The 20,961-nt window shown below is 51.1% G+C and overlaps 3 protein-coding genes across 7 annotated transcripts in view; 1 reads left to right on the top strand and 2 right to left on the bottom strand.

Annotated features, from left to right (window-relative positions):
* The window catches only part of EVPL (envoplakin), a 17,972-nt gene extending 13,823 nt beyond the window's left edge, over window positions 1-4,149 (top strand). For both annotated transcript variants that reach the window (XM_049859431.1, XM_049859430.1), the window contains exon 22: window positions 440-4,149. In XM_049859431.1, coding sequence (XP_049715388.1) covers window positions 440-3,880 — 3,441 coding nt within the window. In that variant the 3' untranslated portion in view covers window positions 3,881-4,149. The remainder of the gene's footprint in view (window positions 1-439) is intronic.
* CDK3 (cyclin dependent kinase 3) lies at window positions 3,395-10,560 on the bottom strand. Of its 3 annotated transcripts, XR_007513990.1 has the most exons (9): window positions 10,470-10,560; window positions 9,389-9,514; window positions 8,914-8,991; window positions 8,696-8,816; window positions 8,433-8,603; window positions 8,237-8,338; window positions 6,548-6,751; window positions 4,909-5,183; window positions 3,395-3,691 (listed from the first exon to the last, which is right to left on the bottom strand). XR_007513990.1 is itself a non-coding variant. In XM_049859434.1 (8 exons), the coding sequence occupies exons 1-8, from the start codon at window positions 10,526-10,528 to the stop codon at window positions 5,058-5,060; spliced, it is 987 nt and encodes a 328-aa protein (XP_049715391.1). In that variant the 5' UTR covers window positions 10,529-10,560; the 3' UTR covers window positions 4,349-5,057. The 3 variants fall into 3 exon arrangements, 2 of the variants coding, with proteins under 2 accessions (XP_049715391.1, XP_049715392.1); XM_049859434.1 differs by lacking the exon at window positions 3,395-3,691 and having other exon boundaries at window positions 4,349-5,183; XM_049859435.1 differs by lacking the exons at window positions 3,395-3,691; window positions 9,389-9,514; window positions 10,470-10,560 and adding an exon at window positions 9,245-9,375 and having other exon boundaries at window positions 4,349-5,183.
* The window catches only part of TEN1 (TEN1 subunit of CST complex), a 24,001-nt gene continuing 13,139 nt past the window's right edge, over window positions 10,100-20,961 (bottom strand). For both annotated transcript variants that reach the window (XM_049859436.1, XM_049859437.1), the window contains 2 exons: window positions 19,743-19,900; window positions 10,100-10,653 (listed from right to left, as the gene is read on the bottom strand). In XM_049859436.1, coding sequence (XP_049715393.1) covers window positions 10,532-10,653; window positions 19,743-19,900 — 280 coding nt within the window. In that variant the 3' untranslated portion in view covers window positions 10,100-10,531. The remainder of the gene's footprint in view (window positions 10,654-19,742; window positions 19,901-20,961) is intronic.

Here is a 20,961-nt window from a genome sequence, read left to right as displayed (position 1 = left end):
AAGCAGAGAAAATCCTCAAACTGGGCAAGAGGCCACCAAGGTCTCCATCCTTGGGAGACCAGGAGCCAGGAGCTCTCTTGGTGACTGACCAGAGGACTTGCCAGCCTTCTATGACCCTCAGCCATATTTCAGCGCCCCCAGAGGAGTATGGGGCCCATTTCTGGGAAGGGTTTGGAAGGGAGAACCTGCACTATCTGCACTTTCTAGTGCAAGCTTGGCCTGAACACCGTCTTGGGTCCTAGCCTCATGGACATTTACCAGATCCTCTCCAAGTCCTGCGTCCAAGCATCTCAGGTCTTCAGAGCCATCTCCTAGGACCTACCAGACAGTCTCAGGAAGCAGGGAGAGGTCTCTGATATCAGAGGGGGCTGGAAAGATGGGGCCCATCCATTTCCTCCACCTCACCCCAGTACCCTCCCCTCTTCCACTCTCTCGGCAGAAGGAGCTCAATGAGGACATTCAGGTGGCCCAAGATGCAAAGCAGGGGTCTGAGAGCCAGGCGCGAGCCAGGCAGGAGTCAGAGGTGCTGATGTCCCAGCTGGAGGAGGAGAGGAAGCGGGTGGCCCAGGTGCAGTGTGAGCTAGAGAAACAGAGGGACCAGCTGCTACAGCTAAGGACCCAGCGGCCCTTGGAGAGGCTGGAGGAGAAGGAGGTGGTGGAGTTCTACCGGGACCCTCAGCTTGAGACCAGCCTGTCCAAGGTCAAGTCCCAGGTAGAGGACGAGAATAAGAAACGAGCTGGCCTGCAGGCAGACCTGGAGACCGTGGCCCAGAAAGTTGTCCAGCTGGAGAGCAAGAGGAAGACCATGGAGCCTCATCTGCTGACCAAGGAGGTCACCCAAATCGAGCGGGACCCTGGCCTTGACAGCCAGGCGGCCCAGCTCAGCAGCGAGATTGGGCACCTCCGGGGGGAGAACACCACCATCTCTGCCCGGCTGGAGGAGCTGAAGAAGGAGCTGCTGGCCCTTGAGCAGAAAGAGCCAAACGTGAAGGAGAAGGTGGTGGTGAAGGAAGTGGTCAAGGTGGAGAAGGATCTGGAGATGGTCAAGGCAGCCCAGGCCCTGAGGCTGCAGATCAAAGAGGATGCCGCACAGAGGAAGGCGGCTGAGGAGGCCGGGGCTAAGCTACAGGCTCGCGTAGAAGAGCTGGAGCGAATGATCAGCTCTGTGGAGCCGAAGGTCATCGTGAAGGAGGTGAAGAAAGTGGAGCAGGACCCTGGCCTTCTCAAGGAATCCTCCAAGCTGAGAAGCCTCCTGGAGGAGGAGAGGAGCAGGAATGCAGTGCTGGCCCGGGAGCTGAAGGAGCTGCGTGGAAAGCACCACGAGGTGGAGAAGCAGAAGCCCAAAGTGGAGCTCCAGGAGCGCGTCCTCCAGATCTTCCAGGTGGACCCAGAGACAGAGCAGGAGATCGCACGGCTCCGGGTGCAGCTGCAGGAGACCGCTGGCAAGCGGAGCAGCGTCGAGAAGGAGGTGGAGAAGCTGCTGGCCGACCTGGCTGTGCTGCGGGCCCAGAAGCCCACCGTAGAGTACAAGGAGGTGACACAGGAGGTGGTGAGGCACGAAAGGAGCCCCGAGGTGCTGCGGGAAATCGACCGGCTGAAGGCCCAGCTCAATGAGCTGGTCAACAGCAGCGGCCGCTCCCAGGAGCAGCTCATCCGGCTGCAGGGTGAGCGTGACGAGTGGAAGCGGGAGCGCTCCAAGGTGGAGACAAAGACGGTGAACAAGGAAGTGGTGCGCCACGAGAAGGACCCCATCCTGGAGAAGGAGGCCGAGCGGCTGCGCCAGGAGGTTCGAGAAGCGGCCCAGAAGAGGCGGGCCACGGAAGACGTGCTCTATGAACTGCAGAACAAGTTCCTGCTGCTGGAGAGAAGGCGGCCTGAGGAGAAGGTGGTGGTGCAGGAGGTGGTGGTCACCCAGAAGGACCCGAAGCTCCGTGAAGAGCACAGCCGGCTGGGCTGCAGCCTGGATGAGGAGGCGGGTCGGCGGCGGCAGCTGGAGCGGGAGGTACAGCAGCTGCGGGCCAGCGTGGAGGAGCAGGAGGGCCTGCTCAGCTTCCAGGAGGACCGCAGCAAGAAGCTGGCTGCGGAGAGGGAGCTGCGGCAGCTGAGCTTGAGGATCCAGGAGCTGGAGACGAAGCCACCTGCAGTGCAGGAGAAGATCATCATGGAGGAGGTACTCAAGCTGGAGAAGGACCTGGACCTGGAGAAGTCCACGGGTGCCCTGCGGCGGGACCTGGAGCAGGAGAAGGCCCGGGTGATGGAATTGAATCGGGAATGCAAGAACCTGCAGGTCCAGATTGACGTCCTGCAGACCACCAAGTCTCAAGAGAAGACCATCTACAAGGAAGTGATCCGGGTGGAGAAGGACCGAGCACTGGAGAGCGAGCGGTCGCGTGTGTGGGAGCTGCTCAACAGGGAGCGGGCAGTGCGGCAGGGCCGGGAAGAGGAGGCACGGCGGCTCCGGGAGCGCATTGACAAGGCGGAGGCGCTGGGCAGAACCTGGGCCCGGGAGGAGGCCGAGCTGCAGAAGGCACGGGAACAGGCGAGCCAGGAGCGCAGGCAGCTGCAGCAGGAGCTGCAGGAGCTGGAGCGACAGAAGCAGCAGAAGGTGCTGCACCTGGAGGAGGAGTCGCGGCTGGTCAGCCAGAAGACAGAGAGCGAGCGGCAACAAGCAGCCCAGCGTGGCCAGGCACTCTCGCAGCTCGAGGCGGCCATCCTCCGTGAGAAGGACCAGATCTACGAGAAGGAGCGGGCCCTGCGGGCCCTGCACACCAAGGTCAGCAAAGAGGAGCTCAGCCAGGAGACCCAGACGCGCGAGACCAACCTGTCCACCAAGATCTCCATCCTGGAGCCTGAGACAGGGAAGGACATGTCCCCATATGAGGCCTACAAACGGGGTATCATTGACCGGGGCCAGTACCTCCAGCTGCAGGAACTCGAGTGTGACTGGGAGGAGGTCACCACCTCGGGGCCCTGTGGAGAGGAGTCAGTGCTCCTGGACCGCAAGAGCGGGAAGCAGTACTCCATCGAGGCTGCCCTCCGCTGCCGGCGCATCTCCAAGGAGGAGTACCACCGGTACAGGGACGGCCGGCTGCCCATCTCTGAGTTCGCCCTGCTCGTGGCAGGTGAGACCAAGCCCTGCTCCTCGCTATCCATTGGCTCCATCATCTCCAAGTCCCCGATCGCCTCTCCCACCCCCCAGAGCACCAGTTTCTTCTCACCCGGCTTCTCCCTCGGGCTTGGCGATGACAGCTTCCCCATCGCCGGTGTCTACGACATGACCACAGACAACAAGTGCAGCATCAAGACAGCCGTGGCCAAGAACATGCTGGACCCCATCACTGGGCAGAAGCTGTTGGAGGCGCAGGCAGCCACAGGCGGCATCGTGGACCTGCTCAGCCGGGAGCGCTACTCGGTGCACAAGGCTATGGAGCGCGGACTGATCGAGAACATCTCAATGCAGAGGCTGCTCAACGCCCAGAAGGCCTTCACAGGCATCGAGGACCCAGTCACCAGGAAGAGGCTGTCGGTGGGCGAGGCTGTGCAGAAGGGCTGGATGCCCCGTGAGAGCGTGCTCCCCCACCTGCAGGTGCAGCACCTGACCGGCGGGCTCATCGACCCCAAGCGGACCGGCCGCATCCCTGTGGCGCAGGCCGTGCTCTCTGGGATGATCAGCGATGAGCTGGCCCAGCTCCTGCAGGATGAAGCCAGCTATGAGAAGGATCTGACTAACCCCCTCTCCAAGGAGCGGCTGAGCTACAAGGAGGCCATGGGATGCTGCCGCAGGGACCCCCTGAGCGGTCTGCTCCTGCTCCCAGCTGCGCTGGAGGGGTACTGCTGCTACCGCTCTGCCTCCCCCACGGTGCTGCGCTGCCTGCGCTAATGGGCCCAGCAGTCAAGGGTGTGTGTGTGTGTGTGTGTGTGTGTATGAGGGCCAGGGTGGGGTGACGTACCCCTCCCCGCAACAGGCTGATCAATCCCAGGGAGTGGGCTTCCCACTGTGTGACCGCTGTCTCATTATTCAGCCGTTCTTGGTGTTGGGCTTCCTCCCTGATTCTGGTGCCCAATCCATCCCTGGATGCAGGCTCAAACCTATTCTTCCTTCTTCCTCCCCCACCCGGTGCTTCCAATAAACGCATCCACCAAGCCTCTCATTCCCATCTGGGGACATGGAGTCAGTTTGTCTGGGGATGGGCACTGGGCAGCACTTCTGGGCGTGAACATGCCCAGCTCTCTGTGCAGGCACCTGGAGAGGCTGTGGTTCTCTTGACTCTGGGAGGTCAAGGAAAAAGATTGTGGGGCATGACACAAACCCTCCCATAAGCCCTCCCTCCACCCTTCCTCCCCGGTTTGTCCACTGTCTCTATTCTGTTCTGGGTCTCTTGGGTCAGGAACTGCCTCGAGCCCTCTTGTCAGTCTCCCCCTTATTGGCAAGTCCCTGCATCCTCCACAGTGGAACAACCCCAGGAAATTCAGAAAGGTGTCACTTTTATTTCCTGTTCTTAAAGCCAGAGGCAAACTAACATAAGCATATCGTAGGTGAACAGACAATTCCTTGGATCAGCCACATGCTCCCTGACCCCCTCTGGGTCAGGAACACATCCTCTCCTCTCCAACACCCCGCTTCCTGTTAACTTGGGACTCACTCAACTGGAACTCAACTCTTCCCCCAAACAGTTTAAATCCAAAAAGACCTGCAGGGGTCACCCTTTCCCTCGCATCTGGATCTGCAGCTGAGGGCTGGGGCAGGTGAGAGGTGCTTGGCTACAGCCCAGGCAGCTTCCTGCCCTCTCTCTGGCTCCTGAGCCTGGGGGTACAGGCTCTAACACAAGACCCTTCTGCATGGAGCGTCTGTGCCCCATCTTCAAGCAGCGCTGCCAGACCCAACAAACAACACAGGAACTCGCTAACCTGCTGGCGGGACTAACCCAAACTCAGCCCTCTCCTGGCTGATGCCAAATTCTTCAGAGCTTTTCTATCTCCCCAGATTCATTCTTTTTCTTGGGTAGTGGGTGGGACAGCAGCTGGAGAGAGGGCTGCAGGTGGTGAGCCTCATATTCTCAACGACAAAACCGCTCCAGCACACACTGGCGGGGGGCCAGGGAGGGCTCCGCAGAGGAGAAGTACGGGTGGGCCAGGGCCGCCTTGGCTGAGATCCGCCGACTAGGGTCGTACTGCAGGAGTTGCTGCGGAGAAGGAGATCAGGCCTGAGCGCAGTCACGGCAGAGAGGAATCAACCTCCTAGGTACCAGCTGGAGGGCCCCGAGCCCCCAAGCGGCTGCCCTCAAACCCACACCTGCACGCAGCCACCACCTCCCACCTCATGAGCCAGTTCTGGACACTCTCAGAACCTGGGGACAAAGAGCCAGTTCTGGTCCACCCCGACTGAGTAAGGCCCAGTCTCCTTCAGGCCTTCAGGCCACTGAAGCTGAGTCAACTCTCCCCTCCTTTTTGAGGGTTCCAGATCCCAGTCTGCTTCTGGTTGAGACAGACTTCTCTCTGTGCACCCGTCAGGGATTCTGGAAGCCGAGGGCCAGAGCTGGCCTAGAAGCACCCGGGAGGGTGGGGACAGGAATGTAAAGAGCAGGGAGGAGGATGGAGAAGCCCAGGCCATGCCCAGCTCTCACGTTCCCATCCCACTGTTGTCAAGTTGATCCTGACTCACAGTGACCCCACAGCACAAGGTAGAACTGCCACATAGGGTTTCCAAGGCTGTAATCTTAATGAAGCAGATTGCCACATCTTTCTCCCGCAGCGTTGCTGGTACGTGCCAACTGCCGACCTATTGGTTGGCAGCTGAGCGTTTAACCACTGTGCCACCAGGGCTTCTTGCTCTAGTGCTAGAGTCTCTAAATCTAGCCAGGACGTGGAGTCCCCAGGATGAGTGCTAAGTGGGAAGTCCATGCCATTCCAATGATGAAAATCCTGCCTGCTTTTCCCAGATCCAACACCAGATTCAAGAGAGAATGTGGCTTCGGGGCCTTTGTGAGCACAGACTCGGGGCTCTGCTTGACACCTCCTGGGCAATTTGGCCTGGGGCTAGCCCAAGGGGTCACGATGGGCAGCAGAAGGGGTGGGTGAGGACTGTAGCGGAGGCCCAGGCAGCAGCGACAGCCTGTTGTGCACAGACGAGCCACCGTGGAAGGCACCGAGGGGAATACCGAAAAAGGAGACGGTCCCCTGCCAGGAAAAGCTGACAGCGTAGATGGGGTCATAACCTCCCCAGGGGAAAAGCACCAGAAACACAAGACAACTAGGAACAAAAGGCAATTCTCATAGTGCAAACACAAAGCTAACTCGGAGAGAGGAGTTTTCAAAGATGAACACTGGACTCACGGGGAGAGGCTTCCAGGTTGAAGAATCAGTACAGGGGCAGAGACAAGCCAGTTGTGTACAGGGATGAGAAAAGTGATTAGCTTGGACTTACAGAAGGAGCCAGGGTTACGTAAGAGGTTGGAGGGCAAAGGGCCACTGGCTGGAGCAGCAGCTAGCCGAGAAGGCCCTTCCTGCCCTCCCCTCCTGGCCTCCTCTCCCGCCCACCTGTACCTACCATGAGCAGGTCCCTGCCCTCTGGCTCCAGACTGGGCACAATCTCCTCCAGCCCCTTCCTGGTCCACTTGGGGAAGCTGCCCTTATAGTCTGGCAGCTGGGTGACTCCTGGCCACGTGGCTTCACTGGGTGTCCCCAGGGTCCGAAAAATACGAAAGAGCTGGTCAATCTCAGAGTCGCCAGGAAACAGGGGTCTGCGAGTTACCTGGAATGGAGAAGAGGCTGTGTGGAGTCCACAGCTCTGTCAGGCCCATTCTAATGCCAGACAAACAGCCGGAACTGGAGGGGGGCCTTCAAGATCTCTTTCCAAAGGCTGTACGAAGAATCCTGGCTTTTCCTGGGATAAAGCCCACTTTATCAGTCCTTTAGCCGGTCCCAAACACCCCTTAAAACCAGCTGCCTTTGAGTCAATTCAGACTCATGGCGACCCCACGGGTGTCGGAGTAGAACTGGGCTCCACAGGGATTGCAGTGGCTGATTTTTTGGGAAGTAGGTCACCAGGCCTTTCTTCTGAGGCCCCTCTGGGAAGACTCAAACCTCCAACCTTTCGGTTAGTAGCCAAGTACGTTAGCCGTTTGCACCACCCACAGACTCCTAAGTACCCCTTAATCCACTTCTAGTAGGAATATCCAGGAGCCCTGGGGGTGCAGTGGTTAAGCACTCAGCTGCTAATCGAAAGGTCCACAGTTTGAACCCACTGGTTGCTCCATGGGAGAAAAATATGTGACAGCCTGCTTCTTTAAATATCTTAGCCTGGTCATCTCTGGAGACACCTAGGTCAACTGGGGTAACATAGCTCACAAAGAAAATGTTCTACATCCTACTTTTGTGAGTAGCATCTGAGGTCTTAAAAGCTTGCGTGTGGTCACCTAAGATACATCTATTCGTTCCATCACGTCCAGAGCAAAGGAGAATGAAGAAAAACAAGGACTAAAGGACTACATGAACCAGAGCCTCCATCAGCCTAAGCCCAGAAGAACTAGATGGTGCCTGGCTACCACCATGGACCATTCTAACAGGAATCACAATAGAGGGTCCCAGACAAAGCCGAAGAAAAATGTAGAACAAAATTCAAATGCACAGAAAAAGACCAGACTTACTGGTCTAACAGAGACTGGAGGAACCCCTGAGGCTATGGCTGCTAGACACCCTACTAACTCAGTACTGAAGCCCTCCTGAAGTCCACCTTTCAGCCAAAGATTAAACAACACACGTTAAAACAAACAACACACGTGAAGAACATGCTTCTTAGTCCAATCAAGTATACGAGACCAAATGGGCGACACCTGCCCAAAAGCAAAGACGAGAAGGCGGGAAGGGAGTGGAAAACTGGACAAATGGACAAGGGGAACCTGGGATGGAAAGGGGGAAAGTGCTGACACATTGCAGGGGTTGTAACCACTGTCACAAAATAGTTTGCATATAAATTTTTGAATGAGAAAATAATTTGCACTGTAAATTTTCATCTAAAGCACAATAAAATTAAAAAAAAAAGATTACAGTCTGGGAAACACTATAGGTCAGTTCTACTCTGTCTATAGGGTCACCATAGTTGGAATAGGCTCAAGAACAATGGGTTTGGTTTGTTTTTTTTTTTTGGTTTAGTTGGAGTAGCAGGGTGCCCCACCCCCCAACCCAGCAGGACACTGCCTGTGGCCTCCCTGTGGCCATGCTTTGTCCCTCCCTCTACCATCTCTGCAAAGATGCAACCAATGCTCCAGACATCCACAGCAGTGGAATAGAACTTGCAGCCCAAGAGGATTTCGGGGGCACGATACCACAGTGTCACCACCTATGGGGACAAGAAAACAGTATCAGTCAGGGGGACTGAGTGTGTGGGTGACATTCCTTCAGCTGCCCTTCTCCCCCCTTTGCCCCAGCAGTACCTCGTGGGTGTAGGTGCGCAAGGGTACCCCGAAAGCTCGAGCCAGCCCAAAGTCCGCCAGCTTGATGGCTCCCAACTCATTAATGAGCAGATTCTGGGGTTTCAGGTCTCGGTGGATGACCCGGTGAGAGTGGCAGAAATTCACCCCTTGCAGTAGCTGGTAGAGGTAGCTCTGGAATAGTTAGCATGAAAAGGAGCTGGCTAAGCAGAAGGGGCCTGGCTGAGAGAGGTGTTAGCTTATCTTCCCCATCAGTCCCTTGGTACCTTGACTAAGTGCAGGGGGAGCTCAGAGGCCGGGGTGGAGTCCATGTACTTCTTCAGGTCCTGGCTGAGGAACTCAAAAACCAGGTAAAGCTTCTTCTCACTATGCACCACGTCCAGCAGCCTGGCAGGGAGATGCTGGTGAAAACATGGCTCTCAGCAAGACTGAGATGGGTACAGGGTTCACTGTCTCAGCTTCCCTTTCTCCTTCCCCAACTCACCTGACAATGTTGGGGTGCTTAAGTTCTTTGAGAAGGGAGATCTCCCTGATGGCGGTGCTTGGGACACCCTCGGTCTCCCTGTAGGAAAGGAGGGTATAGAACAAGCATGGACTCAGGGAGCAAGTAACACTCTGGAGGCAGAAGGGTGTTTCTGGGGGGGGATCGTCACTTCCATGTGCCTTATTCCCTAAGGGTAGCTCATCTCCTAACGACGGGGACCCTGTGCTCCTCAGCCCATATTTATAGCTCACAGAACAGGGCCCAGGGGCAGCCCCTAGTCAGTGTGAGGAAGGGGGCAGTGAGATGGGGTAAGGATGAGGAAGGGCTGCACCTTTGCGACTGTCCCGGTATAACCAGGCAGCACTCAGAAAAGGAGCTGGATGGAAAATTCTGAGGTGAAGGAACGGACATGGCAGCCCCTGGGCTGTGGCTTGCTCCTGGGCCCAGGCGTCTCAGGGGCCATCCCAGCACTCACAGGTCCAGCCTGATCTTCTTGAGGGCCACCAGCTGCCCAGTCTCCTTGTTTTTGGCCTTATACACCACTCCATAGGTGCCCTCTCCGATCTTCTCTACCTTCTGGAACACATCCATGACCGCAGAGCTGCCCGGGAAACAGACGGCGCCTGGGGCATTCGCCCCCATGCCCAGCACCCCAGCTCCCCTCTCTAGCACCCATATAACACCCCTGCTCAACTCCCAACCGTATTTCCCCAGCTCCCAAGGCCTGTGGCCCAGCTCCCCTCCCCCTGCCCCCAGCCCATCCCTGGGAACCTGGCTTGCAGCCCCTGGCCTAGCCCAGGCAGGAACCCTAGTCCTCAGGCCCTGCACCCCGGGGGGGCCTGGAAGCCTGCTGCACCTGTGCCTGCTACGGCACGCAGGAGGGCCCAAACTTCCAGTGCAGCCTCCTCTGCGCTGGCTGCCAGACTCAGGTTCTGGGGACGGAAAGGCAGCCCAGAGGGCCTGCCCAGGGGCCAAGGCCAACTCAGGTCAGAGATCAGGGATCGGAAAGAGTTTCTGAAGCCACCATCCTGTCCTAGGCTGCAATCAGGGCTGAGGGGATAGGCCCGGCCTGTTTGGCGACGCCTGGCCTCCTCTGAGGCCAGAACTTCGGTGGGGCAGCCCGCCTGCCTCCTGAGCCCCCCACCCGGCTCCTCTGCCCGCTGCACCCTCCCCTCAGGCCCCCAGCCCAGAGTTCACCAGAAACCCAGCGTTCCCTGCAGCCTCAAGGCCAGGCAGACTGCCTGTTCCACAGCTCCCCCTCCTGGCCCCAGCCGGCGCTGCACCACGTGCACACATTGAAAGGTCATGCCCCGAGGCCTTTATTCAGGAGGACCTTCTGGAACTCTCCATGACTCCACACAAGGTACAGGATGTCTGTGGCCCTGAGGGCCCCAGAGCGCGGCCTGCGGGAGTAGGGGTGCCAGGCTTTGATGACTGTTCTCCGGGCTCTCGTTGCTGGCACAATTGCAAATTAGGGGAAGGGCTGGGTTAACAAGCCCTCCTCTCTACTCTCAGGTCTCATCCAAAGGCTGTCACTCTGGGGAGAGCTCCAGCACCTTCTGAGCAGCACACCAGAATCTCCTGTGGAGCATGTGACAAAGGAGGGAGCTGTCATTTCCTATCGGCTGCTGTCCCTCTCCTGCTGGTACATCCTCTGCTCCCGGATGGCTTGTTCCAACAAGGGTAGATTCATTCCTTCCACACAAGTCAGCACCCGGGCCTTCACCATGGCACCTCCGTCTGAAAGACAAATGCCAAGGCCACAGCAGTGATTGACTGGAGTGTCAGCGACACACTCTACAGATGCATTCTAGCTGTTTTCCCTCAATTGGCTTAGTCCTGAGTTTTGACAGGAAGGGGTGAAGGCAGAAAGGATGGCATTCAGGGTAACAGCAACTTGTCTACTTGGGCCTCAGAATGGTGGGCCTCCCACTATGTGCCTGGAACTTATGGAGTGGCCTGAAAATTCTACTTTTCCAGGGAGGGAGGGCAGGAAGTAGTACAGGATTCCTGGGCATGTCCCTCCATTGTCACCTTAATTCCTGCCATTTTCTCCTTAGGTCCCAAGAGCCCAGGGTTGAGGAGAGGGGTCTCAATCACCATCCTAGCTCTCCATTTACACTGAGGGAACGGTCCCCTTTGGCATCCTGGAACCTACTGGCATTGAACATTGGGGCAAAGAGAAACACCCATTTAATTTTTTTTTTTAAGGGGCTGAGCTCAGGAGAGCTTGGCCTTATAGGGGTAACTCATCCCCACTCTGGGTGAGGGGGCTGGGGGGGCTTCTAGCAATTAGCAGGACCTGATGGATTATGGGAAGGTCTGTCAATGTTCACGTGACAGCATCTGGGGTTTTCCCTAATACACGTTTTCTTTTCTTTTAAACTCATCTTCTCTTTTGCTCTCTGGGCACTTCAACAAACACACTCACTGTTCTAGGACATTTAGTCTGTCTTCTTTTGATGCAGTTTTGAGATAAAAGCTCTCTGAAGAGATAAAGTGTACACCTGGCTTTTCTTCTAGTCTAGGCCATCTCATGGATTTAACACAGCTGGGGGCCAGTCTTCAGAATGTCAGGCTGGCTAGGTCCCAGCTTTCAACACATGCTTCCCTTGGAAGATGAAGTCATTTGAATATGAGGTTGTCCATGTGTCTTCAGCTTCTTTTAGCACTACAGCCAGGCCGCAGTGACTGACAACATGGCCTTGAGTGGGTGGGCGTGGCACAGTATCTGGATCAACTGATCAGGGCAGATTGTTGATTCTCATCACTCAGGCCTCTTCAGGAATAGCTGCGTTATCTATACGATCAATCAAACAAATATTTGCCTCATCTTCCCTTAGAACTGAGAGGCCTAAATCTTCCCTTGTCGCATGTAGCCCTAAGTAATTTTCACAGAGCAGCCATAGATGCTCAGGACAACACAGAGGGAACAAGGACAAAATCTAATCGCAGTTGGAGCTGTTACAAACCTCAAAAATTGGATCCTATGTCAAATGTTTCCAAACTTCCTGTACAGAAATTTTCTTGACCTGACTAAAGTTCATAAAACTTCCCTTCCTTTGTGTACACCAGTTCCTTGTTTCTTTCTTCCCCTCATCCTGGGGAAACCCACCCCTCTAGATTTAAATTGTGGAACACGTTCCATCACTCTATGAATGGCAGAAGTTACTAAATATGAAAGCAAGCTTCAGAAACATGATTATTGTATGGGGCAAATTAATAATACAATAATTATATTTCTGAAGCTCTAATGACTGAAGACCTGATGAGTTGTGGGATGACATCAAGAACATCATATATGAAGAAAGCAAAAGGTCATTAAAAAGACAAGAAAGAAAGAAAAGACCAAAATCGATGTCAGAAGAGACTCTGAAACTTGTTCTTGAACACAGAGTAGCTAAAGTGAATGAAAGAAATGATGAAGTAAAAGAGGTGAAGATTTCAAAAGGCAGTTTGAGAAGACAAAGTATAATGAAATGTGCGAAGACCTGGAATTAGCAAACCAAAAGGAAGAACCCACTTAGCATTTCTCAAGCTGAAAGCAGTGAAGAGAAAATTCAAGCCTCCAGTTGCAATATTGAAGGATTCTATGCACAAAATATTGAACGACACAGAAAGCATCAAAAGAAGATGGAAGGAATACACAGAGTTACTGTCCCAAAAAGAATTGGTTGATGTTCATCTGTTTCAGGAGGCAGCAATGGTACAGAAGAAGTCCAAGCTGCATTGAAGGCACTGGCAAAAAACAAGGCTCCAGTGACTGACAGGATACTAATTGAGATGTTTCAAAAAACAGATGCAATGCTAGAAGTGTTTACTTGTCTATGCCAAGAAATTTCAAAGACTGCAACCTGGCCAGCCAACTGGAAGAGATTCATCCATATTTGTGCCCATTTCAAAGAAATGCAGAAATTATTGAACAATGTCATTAATATCACGCACAAGTAAAATTTTGCTGAAGATAATACAAAAATGGTTGCAGCAGTACATCGACAAAGAACTGCCAGAAATTCAAGCTGGATTCAGAAGAGGATGTGGAATGAGGGATATCATTACTGATGTCAGATGAATCTTGGCTGAAAGCAGAGAATACCAGAAAGATGTTTACCTGTGTTTTATTGACTATGCAAAGTCAGGGACTGAATTGTGTCCCCCCAAAATATGTGGCAACTTGGTTAGGCCATGATTCCCAGTATTGTGTGGTTATCCTCCATTTTGTAATTTTCCTATGTGTTATAAATCATAGTCTTTGCCTGTGGTTAAAAAGGATTACGGTGGAATGTAACACCCTTGCTCCAGTCACAACCCTGATCCAATGTGAAGAGAGTTTCCCTGGGATGTAGCCTGCACCACCTTTTATCTCACAAGAGATAAAAGGAAAGGAAAGTAAGCAGACAGAGTTGGGGACCTCATACCATCAAGAAAGCAGTGCCAGGAGCAGAGTACATCCTTTAGACCTGAGGTTTCTGTGCTGAGATGCTCCCAGACCAAGGGAAGACTGATGATAAAGGACCTTCCTCCAGAGCCGACAGAGAAAGAAAGCCTTCCCCTGGAGCTGACGCCCTGAATTTGGACTTGTAGCCTCTAGACTGTGAGAGGATAAATCTATTAATGCCATCCACTTAGGGTATTTCTGTTATAGCAGCACTAAATGACTAAAACAGCATTCAACTGTGTGGATCATAACAAATTATGGATAACACTGCAAAGAACGGGAATTCCTGAACACTAAACTGTGCTCATGAGGAACCTGTACACAGACCAAGAGGCAGCTGTTCAAATAGAACAAGGGGATACTGCATGGTTTAAAGTTAGGAAAGGTATGCATCAGGGTTGTATCCTTTCACCGTATTTACTCAATCTGCATGCTGAGCAAATATCTGAGAAGCTGGACTATATGAAGAATAATGGGGTATCAGGATTGGAGGGAGATCATTAACAACTTGCCATATGCAGATGATAAACCTTGCTTGCTGAAAGCCAAGAGGACTTGAAGCACTTACTTATGAAGATCAAAGACTGCAGTCTTCAGCATGGATTATAGCTCAACATAAAACAAAAATCCTCACAACTGGACTAATAAATAACATCATAATAAACAGCAAAAAGATTGAAGTTGTCAAGAATTTCATTTAACTTGGATCCACAATCAACGCCCATGGAAGCAGCAATCAAGAAATCAAAGGATGCATTGCATTGGGCAGGTTTGCTGCAGAAGACCTCTTTAAAGTTTTAAAAAGCAAAGATGTCATTTTAAGGACTAAGGTACGTGTCACGGACTGAATTGTGTCCCCCGAGAAGTATGTGTCAACTTGGTTAGGTCATGATTCCCAGTATTGTGTGGTTGTCCTCCATTTTGTGATTGTAATTTTATGTTAAAAGAATTAGGGTGGGATTGTAATACCACCCTTGCTCAGGTTACCTCCCTGATCCAGGGTAAAGGGAGTTTCCCTGGGGTGTGGCCCACACCACCTTTTACCTCTCGAGAGATAAATGGAAAGGGAAGCGAGCAGAGAGTTGGGGACCTCACACCACCAAAAAAGCAGCACCAGGAGCAGAGTGCATCCTTTAGACTTGGGGTTCCTGATCAGAGAAGCTCCTAGTCCAGGTGAAGACTGAAAGAAAGACCTTCCTCCAGAGCCAGCAGAGAGAGAAAGCCTTCCCTGGAACTGACGCCCTGAATTTGGACTTCCAGCCTACTAGCCTATGAGAAAATACATTTCTCTTTGTTAAAGCCATCTACTTGTGGTATCTCAGTTATAGCAGCACTAGATAACTAAGACAGTGGCCCTGACCCAAGCCAAGGTATTTTCACTCTCCTCATATGCATGTGAAAGCTGGACAATGAAGAAGGAAGACTGAAGAAGAATTGATGCGTTTGAATTATGGTGTTGGCAAAGAATACCGAATATACCATGGACTTCCAGGACAATTAATAAATCTGTCTTGGAAGAAATGCAGCCAGAATGGTCCTTAGGAGCCAGGATGGCGAGGCTTCATCTCCCGCACTTTGGACATGTTATCAGGAGGGACCAGTCTCTGGAGAAGGACATCATGCTTGGTTGAGCATCAGTGAAAGAGAGCAAGACTGTTTACAAGATGGATTGACATAGTGGCTGCAACGGTGGGCTCAAACAGTGAGGATGGCACGGGACTGGACAGTGCTTTGTTCTGTTGTCCACAGGGTCACTGTGAGTTGGAACCAACTTGATGGCACCTAACAACAACATGGGGCGAACTGGACCGTGGTGCTGGTCCATCTGTGAAAGGCCGGTGTAAACAGAACTAAAAGGACAGCATTTGAAGAAGGGCTGCAGGGAAGTGGGAAAGGAGTTTCTGGGCAAGACAGGAAGAAAAACTATATAGATGGGGAAATGGTCATGTGGGGGATTTCTTTTTGCACGAACAATCTAGAGCAGAGGAGAAGGCACTGAGGTCAACAGTGCCGAGCAGAAGCTAAGGAAGGGCCGAGGAGGACAGGTATCCTTTTGGGAAGCTGATTGTGCAGGGAAGGAGAGCCAAAGCTAGGGGGCATATAGAGTGAAGATGATATTACTGCTGCTATTTTCAGTTTAAGATCAAAGAGGCTTGGGTGCATTATATGCTGAGAGGAAAGAACCAGTTGCGAACGTTAAGGACACAGTAGAGAGAGCAAAGCCCCTGCAGGAGGGTAGGCTAGGATTGGAAGCACAAGGCATGGGCTCGGATGCCCCCGCTTCCTCTCAGACTGAAGAGGACTTAACCATGGGTGTGGGTGGATGCATATACTTTTAGGATCAGGTTCTGCTGCCTGAGGTGTCAATCTTACTTGGGATGTAAAAGGTGAGTTAATTTGCTGAGGGGAGGCAGGTGATGAAGTCAGCTGTTTTACATAACAGGTAAACGCCTAAACACACTGCTCTGGAGCCTGGAGAGGGGGTTGACTGGGACACACTGAAGGATTTCTAGGCAGTGCTGAAGGCCCAATAAGATTGAAAACACAGTTGCTGTTGACTCTGACTCATGGCAACCCCATTTGTGTCCAAGTAGAACTGTGCTCCATAGGGTCTTCTATAGCTGAATTTTCAGAAGTAGATTGCCAGGCCTTTCTTTTGAGGTGCCTCTGGGTGAACTCTAACCTCCAACCCTTCAGTTAGTGGTTGAACATGTTAACCATTTGTATTACTCAGGGCCTCCTCCAAGAGATTTAAAAACAAACAAACAAAAAACCTCTTGCCTTTGAGTTGATCTGACTCATAGCGACCCTATAGAACACAGAACTGTCCCACAGGGTTTCCAAGATTGTAATCCAAATGGAAGCAGAGTGCCTCATCTTTCTCCCGAGGAGCGGCTGGTAGGTTTGAGCTGACGACCTTTTGGTTAGTAGCTGAGCTCTTTAACCACTGTGCCACCGGGGCTCCCTTTAGAGATTGAGAAATCATTGTGCTAGGAATCCATCGAGCTTTGTGCTTCCTCCCCACTCTCTGGTGAAGGGCGGAATCAGAGAAGGTGTTGGCTGGGGTTCAATCAGGCAGGAGAGAGGGAAGGAAGGGCACAGGCTTGAGACTTCTGCCAAGAAAGTGATTGAAATGATGAGCCCTAGCTGAAGAGAAGGAAAGTAAACAAGAGTGAAGCTTCAAGAGAACCAAGAAGTTAGTCCAAAGCCGACAGGTTCAGATAAGGCTGAAGGAAGATGCCTGGAGGGGAGTGAGAAAGCAGAAGGAATGCCGTCAGGTCTGGTGTTGGAGGTGGGGCGGTTCCAGGGAAGAGGAGGCCTGAGGTGTGGCGAGGGTGAGGAGCAAATGGGGCAGAGGGTCTGTGGTGGAACCACTTGGCCTAAGAGAAGGAGAAAGGTCTGCAATGACAAACCTGAGGAGCCAGCAGGACTCTGGAACCCCGCCTCTGGGTTCTGGGGTGTGTGTGGCTTGGAGGCTGAACAGGCTCCACATAGAAGGATGGGAGGGCAACTGCTGTCCTGGGGGAAAGCCAGATTTCAGGAAAGTTCCAGTGAAGGCAGGAGGATAATAAGGCTGGAAGGCATGGAGCAAAGGTTCCAGAGGACCCAGGAGAAAGGTTTAGGCGGGCGGGCAACAGGGCTCAGACGGGAGGAAATGAATGCAGATGATTTATGGTGAGAAGTGGGGGGCAGCCACTTGTAATCAAGTCGTCTACAGTGTGGATATTAGGCATTACAGCAAGGACTCCAAGCAGAGCTGGGCAAAGGCTATCCCCACGGTTAGTCCCTAGACAGGAAGTCCTGCAGCCCTTGGATGGTGCCAGAAGGCTTCACAGGGCTGGCACAGCTCCACCTTCTCAGTCTCACTTAGCTCCATATGCAAAAATCTCAGAAAGGTGGCTTGAAGTAGCCTCTCTGTCCTCAGAACTGTCCAGGATTCACATCTGACAGACCTTTGCACCCCACAGGGCTTGGGGTCAGACACGCAGACTGGGAGACTCAAGGCAGCCCCACTTCCTACTGGAGCCCACACTCTGCTCTCCCCCCCACCGTCTTAGTCCATGTTCAGGTTGTGAATGATGAGCAGGTATTGCTTAGAAAATCAAGGAAAAATGTTTAAGAAGGAAAAATACAGGTTGTAGTGCAAACAATGATAAGCAGTGAGGCGCAGGGCAGTTAAGAAAGCTGTTTGACCTGAGGCTGTATTAGGTTCAGATTCAAATTTTTGGGGGGGGGGGGGCGGGGGCAGGAGAAAACTTCAAAGGAGGTGCTGGGTACTTCCAAGTGGATCAAGGCAGAGGCACGTGCCGTCCACTCTTTGCAAGGTTGGCAGTGATCAGGCAGGTCCAAGGGGGTGGCCTGACTCTTGCTTTATCCACATTCCCATCAACCTTTCACCTACTGATGTTAGTACCATCAAGGATCCTCTCCTGGGTTTATGACTTCACGAGGGCTTTTAAAGTGGCAGTGCTCTAACGTAATAATTTCTCCTGCATTTGTTCACTGTGATTCTTCTAGAAGGGATGCTCTCTTCAACTATTCGGTTTCCCTGAGACACATCCATACAGGAAAGACAGAATAAACTCAAGGGAAATGTAAACTTTCACCGAAAACACAATAAAACATTATTTAAAAGAAAAGAACAGAAAACCCAGTGGTCCCGTCTGCAACTGATCATGGGGATAGCACACGACCAGTCCACGTTTAGTTCCGTTGTGCAAGGTGTCGCCATGAGTTGGTGTCAACTTGAAGGCAGCTAGCAACAATAATGAATTCCAAGGGACCAGGAAAAAAAAAATAAGTAAGAGAAAGAGAAGCATGTTTAATGCAATCAGGAGGAAAACTGCCAATTCCAGGCTCCAGCAAATGCAATAGGACAAATGGCCCCGGTTCTCCAACAAATAAACGGCATTTAAAAAATAAAAACAAAAATGAAGGCAGAGCTGTGAGAGCTTAACAAATTGAGAGACATGTAAACCAAACACAATGCCTGGACCCTGTCTGGACCCTGATTTAAACCAGCCAACTGTCAAAAGCTATTTTGTTTTTGCTGGCGATTGAGGGAAACTGAATATGGACAAGGTATTAGATTTTATGCTAAGTAGCTGCTATTCATTTTCTTGGGTGTGATAATGGCAGTGGGACTATGTTAGAGATACATATTGAGGTGCTTATGGGCAAAATGAAATGATGTCTTAGATTTACTTTAAAATACACCAGCAAAAAAACAAATAGGTGAGGGTGGTGTGAAGCAGAAGAGCAGGAGGGGGTCACTGTTGAACTTGGGTGATGCACATGGAGGTTCCTTATATCACTCTCTCTACTTTTATGTAGTTTGAGAGGAAAACATTAAATTAAAAAAAATACGTATTTGGGTTGAATTTATACTTGAAAGTTTTTTGTTCTTTCTCCATTTTTCTTCCCATAAATAACCCCATATGTCTACTTCAGCCCCTGCCCATCCCCTTGCCTTCAATCCATCCCCCGTGTTTGCAACTGGGCTTAAAGTTGTAGACTTAGGGCAACTGGTTCCTCAGGGCTCCCACCCTCACTGTAGGAGCCAGAGGGCCAGGGGAGGGCCACAGCTGATTCTGACCCATAGTGCAACGGTCCTTTGTACTCATTCTTATCCTTCCCCCTGATGCTGCTCTCAAATCAATTGTGAGGGCTGGGATTCTGTGAGCTCAAAGGTTTAAGCCTGAATAAAGATTAACTTTTATTAAATAAAATTTAATTAAAGTACCTTGGAATTAAAGTAAGTACCATCTAATCACTTTTCTTTTTCTTGGTGCATTTCATCCAGAGTTAAAAACCACTGTGACTTTTAGAAACCAAATTGTTGTGTAAATCAAAAAACTTATACATGTTCGTATCTTTTAATCTAGCAATTCTACTTTTAGGAAACTAGCCTAAAGAAATAATCAGAAAATGAGCTTTAAGATTAGTGAGTGAGGATGCTAATTACAGCATTAAAAAAAAAAATTTTTTTCTCCCCATTGGCTGTAAAGGCCCCATCCTATATGAGCCTTGGTTTCTTCATCTCTAAACCAGCAGTAATAAGACTTGGATTAGGGTTACTATGCAGAGTCAAGAAGATCCAAGCAAGCCATCTAGCACCAAGCCTGTCATGTTGTAGGCCTTCAGAAATTATTGGTTTCTCTCCCCCTTTTTGCTTACCCTGGGGACCATCTCTTCACTGTCCATCCGCTTAACTTGGTACCACATGGTAGGTCCACTCTGAGTCCCTCAGTAGAGCAGATCTCTCCCCATGAGTCTATGAACTTCTACGCCACGGGGTGGTGCAAGTCAGACCCTTCCTAACAGAGTCGCCCAAAAGACTGCCCCAACTCAGGACCCAGGGTGAGAAAGGGGGTATGAGACTCTGGCTTACCCTTCTGGTGCTCAAGCTCCCCAAGAACAATGTACAGGGAGCCCACCTGGGCTTGGAATGGCTCCACCAGCTTGGTACAGACCAGGATGTGGTGCTGATCCGATCCGTGCTGAGCCATCAGGGTCACTCTGGACTGGGCCATGTCGTAGAGGCCCAACCTGGAAATCAGGGAAAATGCAGTAATTTCTGTCTATAAAAAGGTTTTGGGAAAATGTTCAGTCTCATTCTGATAGAGAAATAGAAATTGCAATAACAAATCAGGGATAATTTTTCAGTCCTCGTTATTGAGGTATAATTTACATGCAATAAAAAGCACCTGTTTTAAGTGTACAGTTCAATGACTGTTGACAAACATACAGACATCTGTAACCACCACTCCAATCAAGATGTAGTTTATTTCTTAATTACCTCCATGAACAACTGTCTCCTTTGCCACAAGACCAGAGCTGGATGGTGCCTGGCTACCATTACGGAATCTTTTAATCAAAGATTCTATAGAAGAATCCTGATCAAAAAGGAGAAAATGTAGAAGAGGATTTCAAATCCTCATGGAATCCAGACTTTCTGGAGCCGTGGAGGCTGTATGAACCCCCAAAACTATTGCCCTGAGATAATCTTTAAATGTTATACCAAAAATTATCTTCTTAAAGCCCAAAAATAGTTTAGCTTAACTAGTAAAGAACATTTGCCTTGAGCATTGTTCTCTTTCAAGAACTATCTATACAGGATAAAACTGACAATAGCCAACTCAAGAGATTAGGTAGGAAACTTAGGGGACAGTGAGTTATGTTAATAGGGGAGGAACAATTTGGAAGAGGAAGGTGAGAATGGTTGCACAACTTGAAGAATGTAATCAATGTCACTGAACTGTACATGTACAAATTGTTTAACTGGTGTATATTTTCAACAACAAAAAATAAATTACATATACGAAAAAGATGTACAATATTTCCATCACCCCAAAAAGTTCCACTGTGCCTGTTTGAAGTCAATATCCCACCCAAGGTAACCACTGATCTGCTTTTGGTCTCTATAGATGAGTTTTTCTACTTGAGAACTTCATATAAAATGGAATCATAATAAAGTGTATCCTTTTGTGTCTTGCTTCTTTCACTCAGCAAAATAATTTTGAGATTTTCAGTAGTACTTCATTGAAGGGATAAAGCACAATTTGTTTATCCATTCACCAGCTGATCTGAGCTGCTTCATGAATTTTGGA

This window comes from Elephas maximus, chromosome 19, assembly GCF_024166365.1.
Source record: "Elephas maximus indicus isolate mEleMax1 chromosome 19, mEleMax1 primary haplotype, whole genome shotgun sequence".
NCBI classification, from domain to species: domain Eukaryota; kingdom Metazoa; phylum Chordata; class Mammalia; order Proboscidea; family Elephantidae; genus Elephas; species Elephas maximus.
This window is presented reverse-complemented; position numbering and strand designations above follow the sequence as displayed.

What these genes read in the sequence shown, in the direction of transcription:
- CDK3 (XM_049859434.1), bottom strand. Translation starts at nt 10,528, where the DNA reads ATGACAGCTCCCTCCTTTGTCACATGCTCCACAGGAGATTCTGGTGTG. An exon ending in AAGAAGATCAGGCTGGACCT is followed by an intron (nt 8,992 to 9,388) that starts GTGAGTGCTGGG and finishes CCTTTCCTACAG; the next exon opens with GGAGACCGAGGGTGTCCCAA. An exon ending in TCCCCCTGCACTTAGTCAAG is followed by an intron (nt 8,604 to 8,695) that starts GTACCAAGGGAC and finishes TAACTATTCCAG; the next exon opens with AGCTACCTCTACCAGCTACT.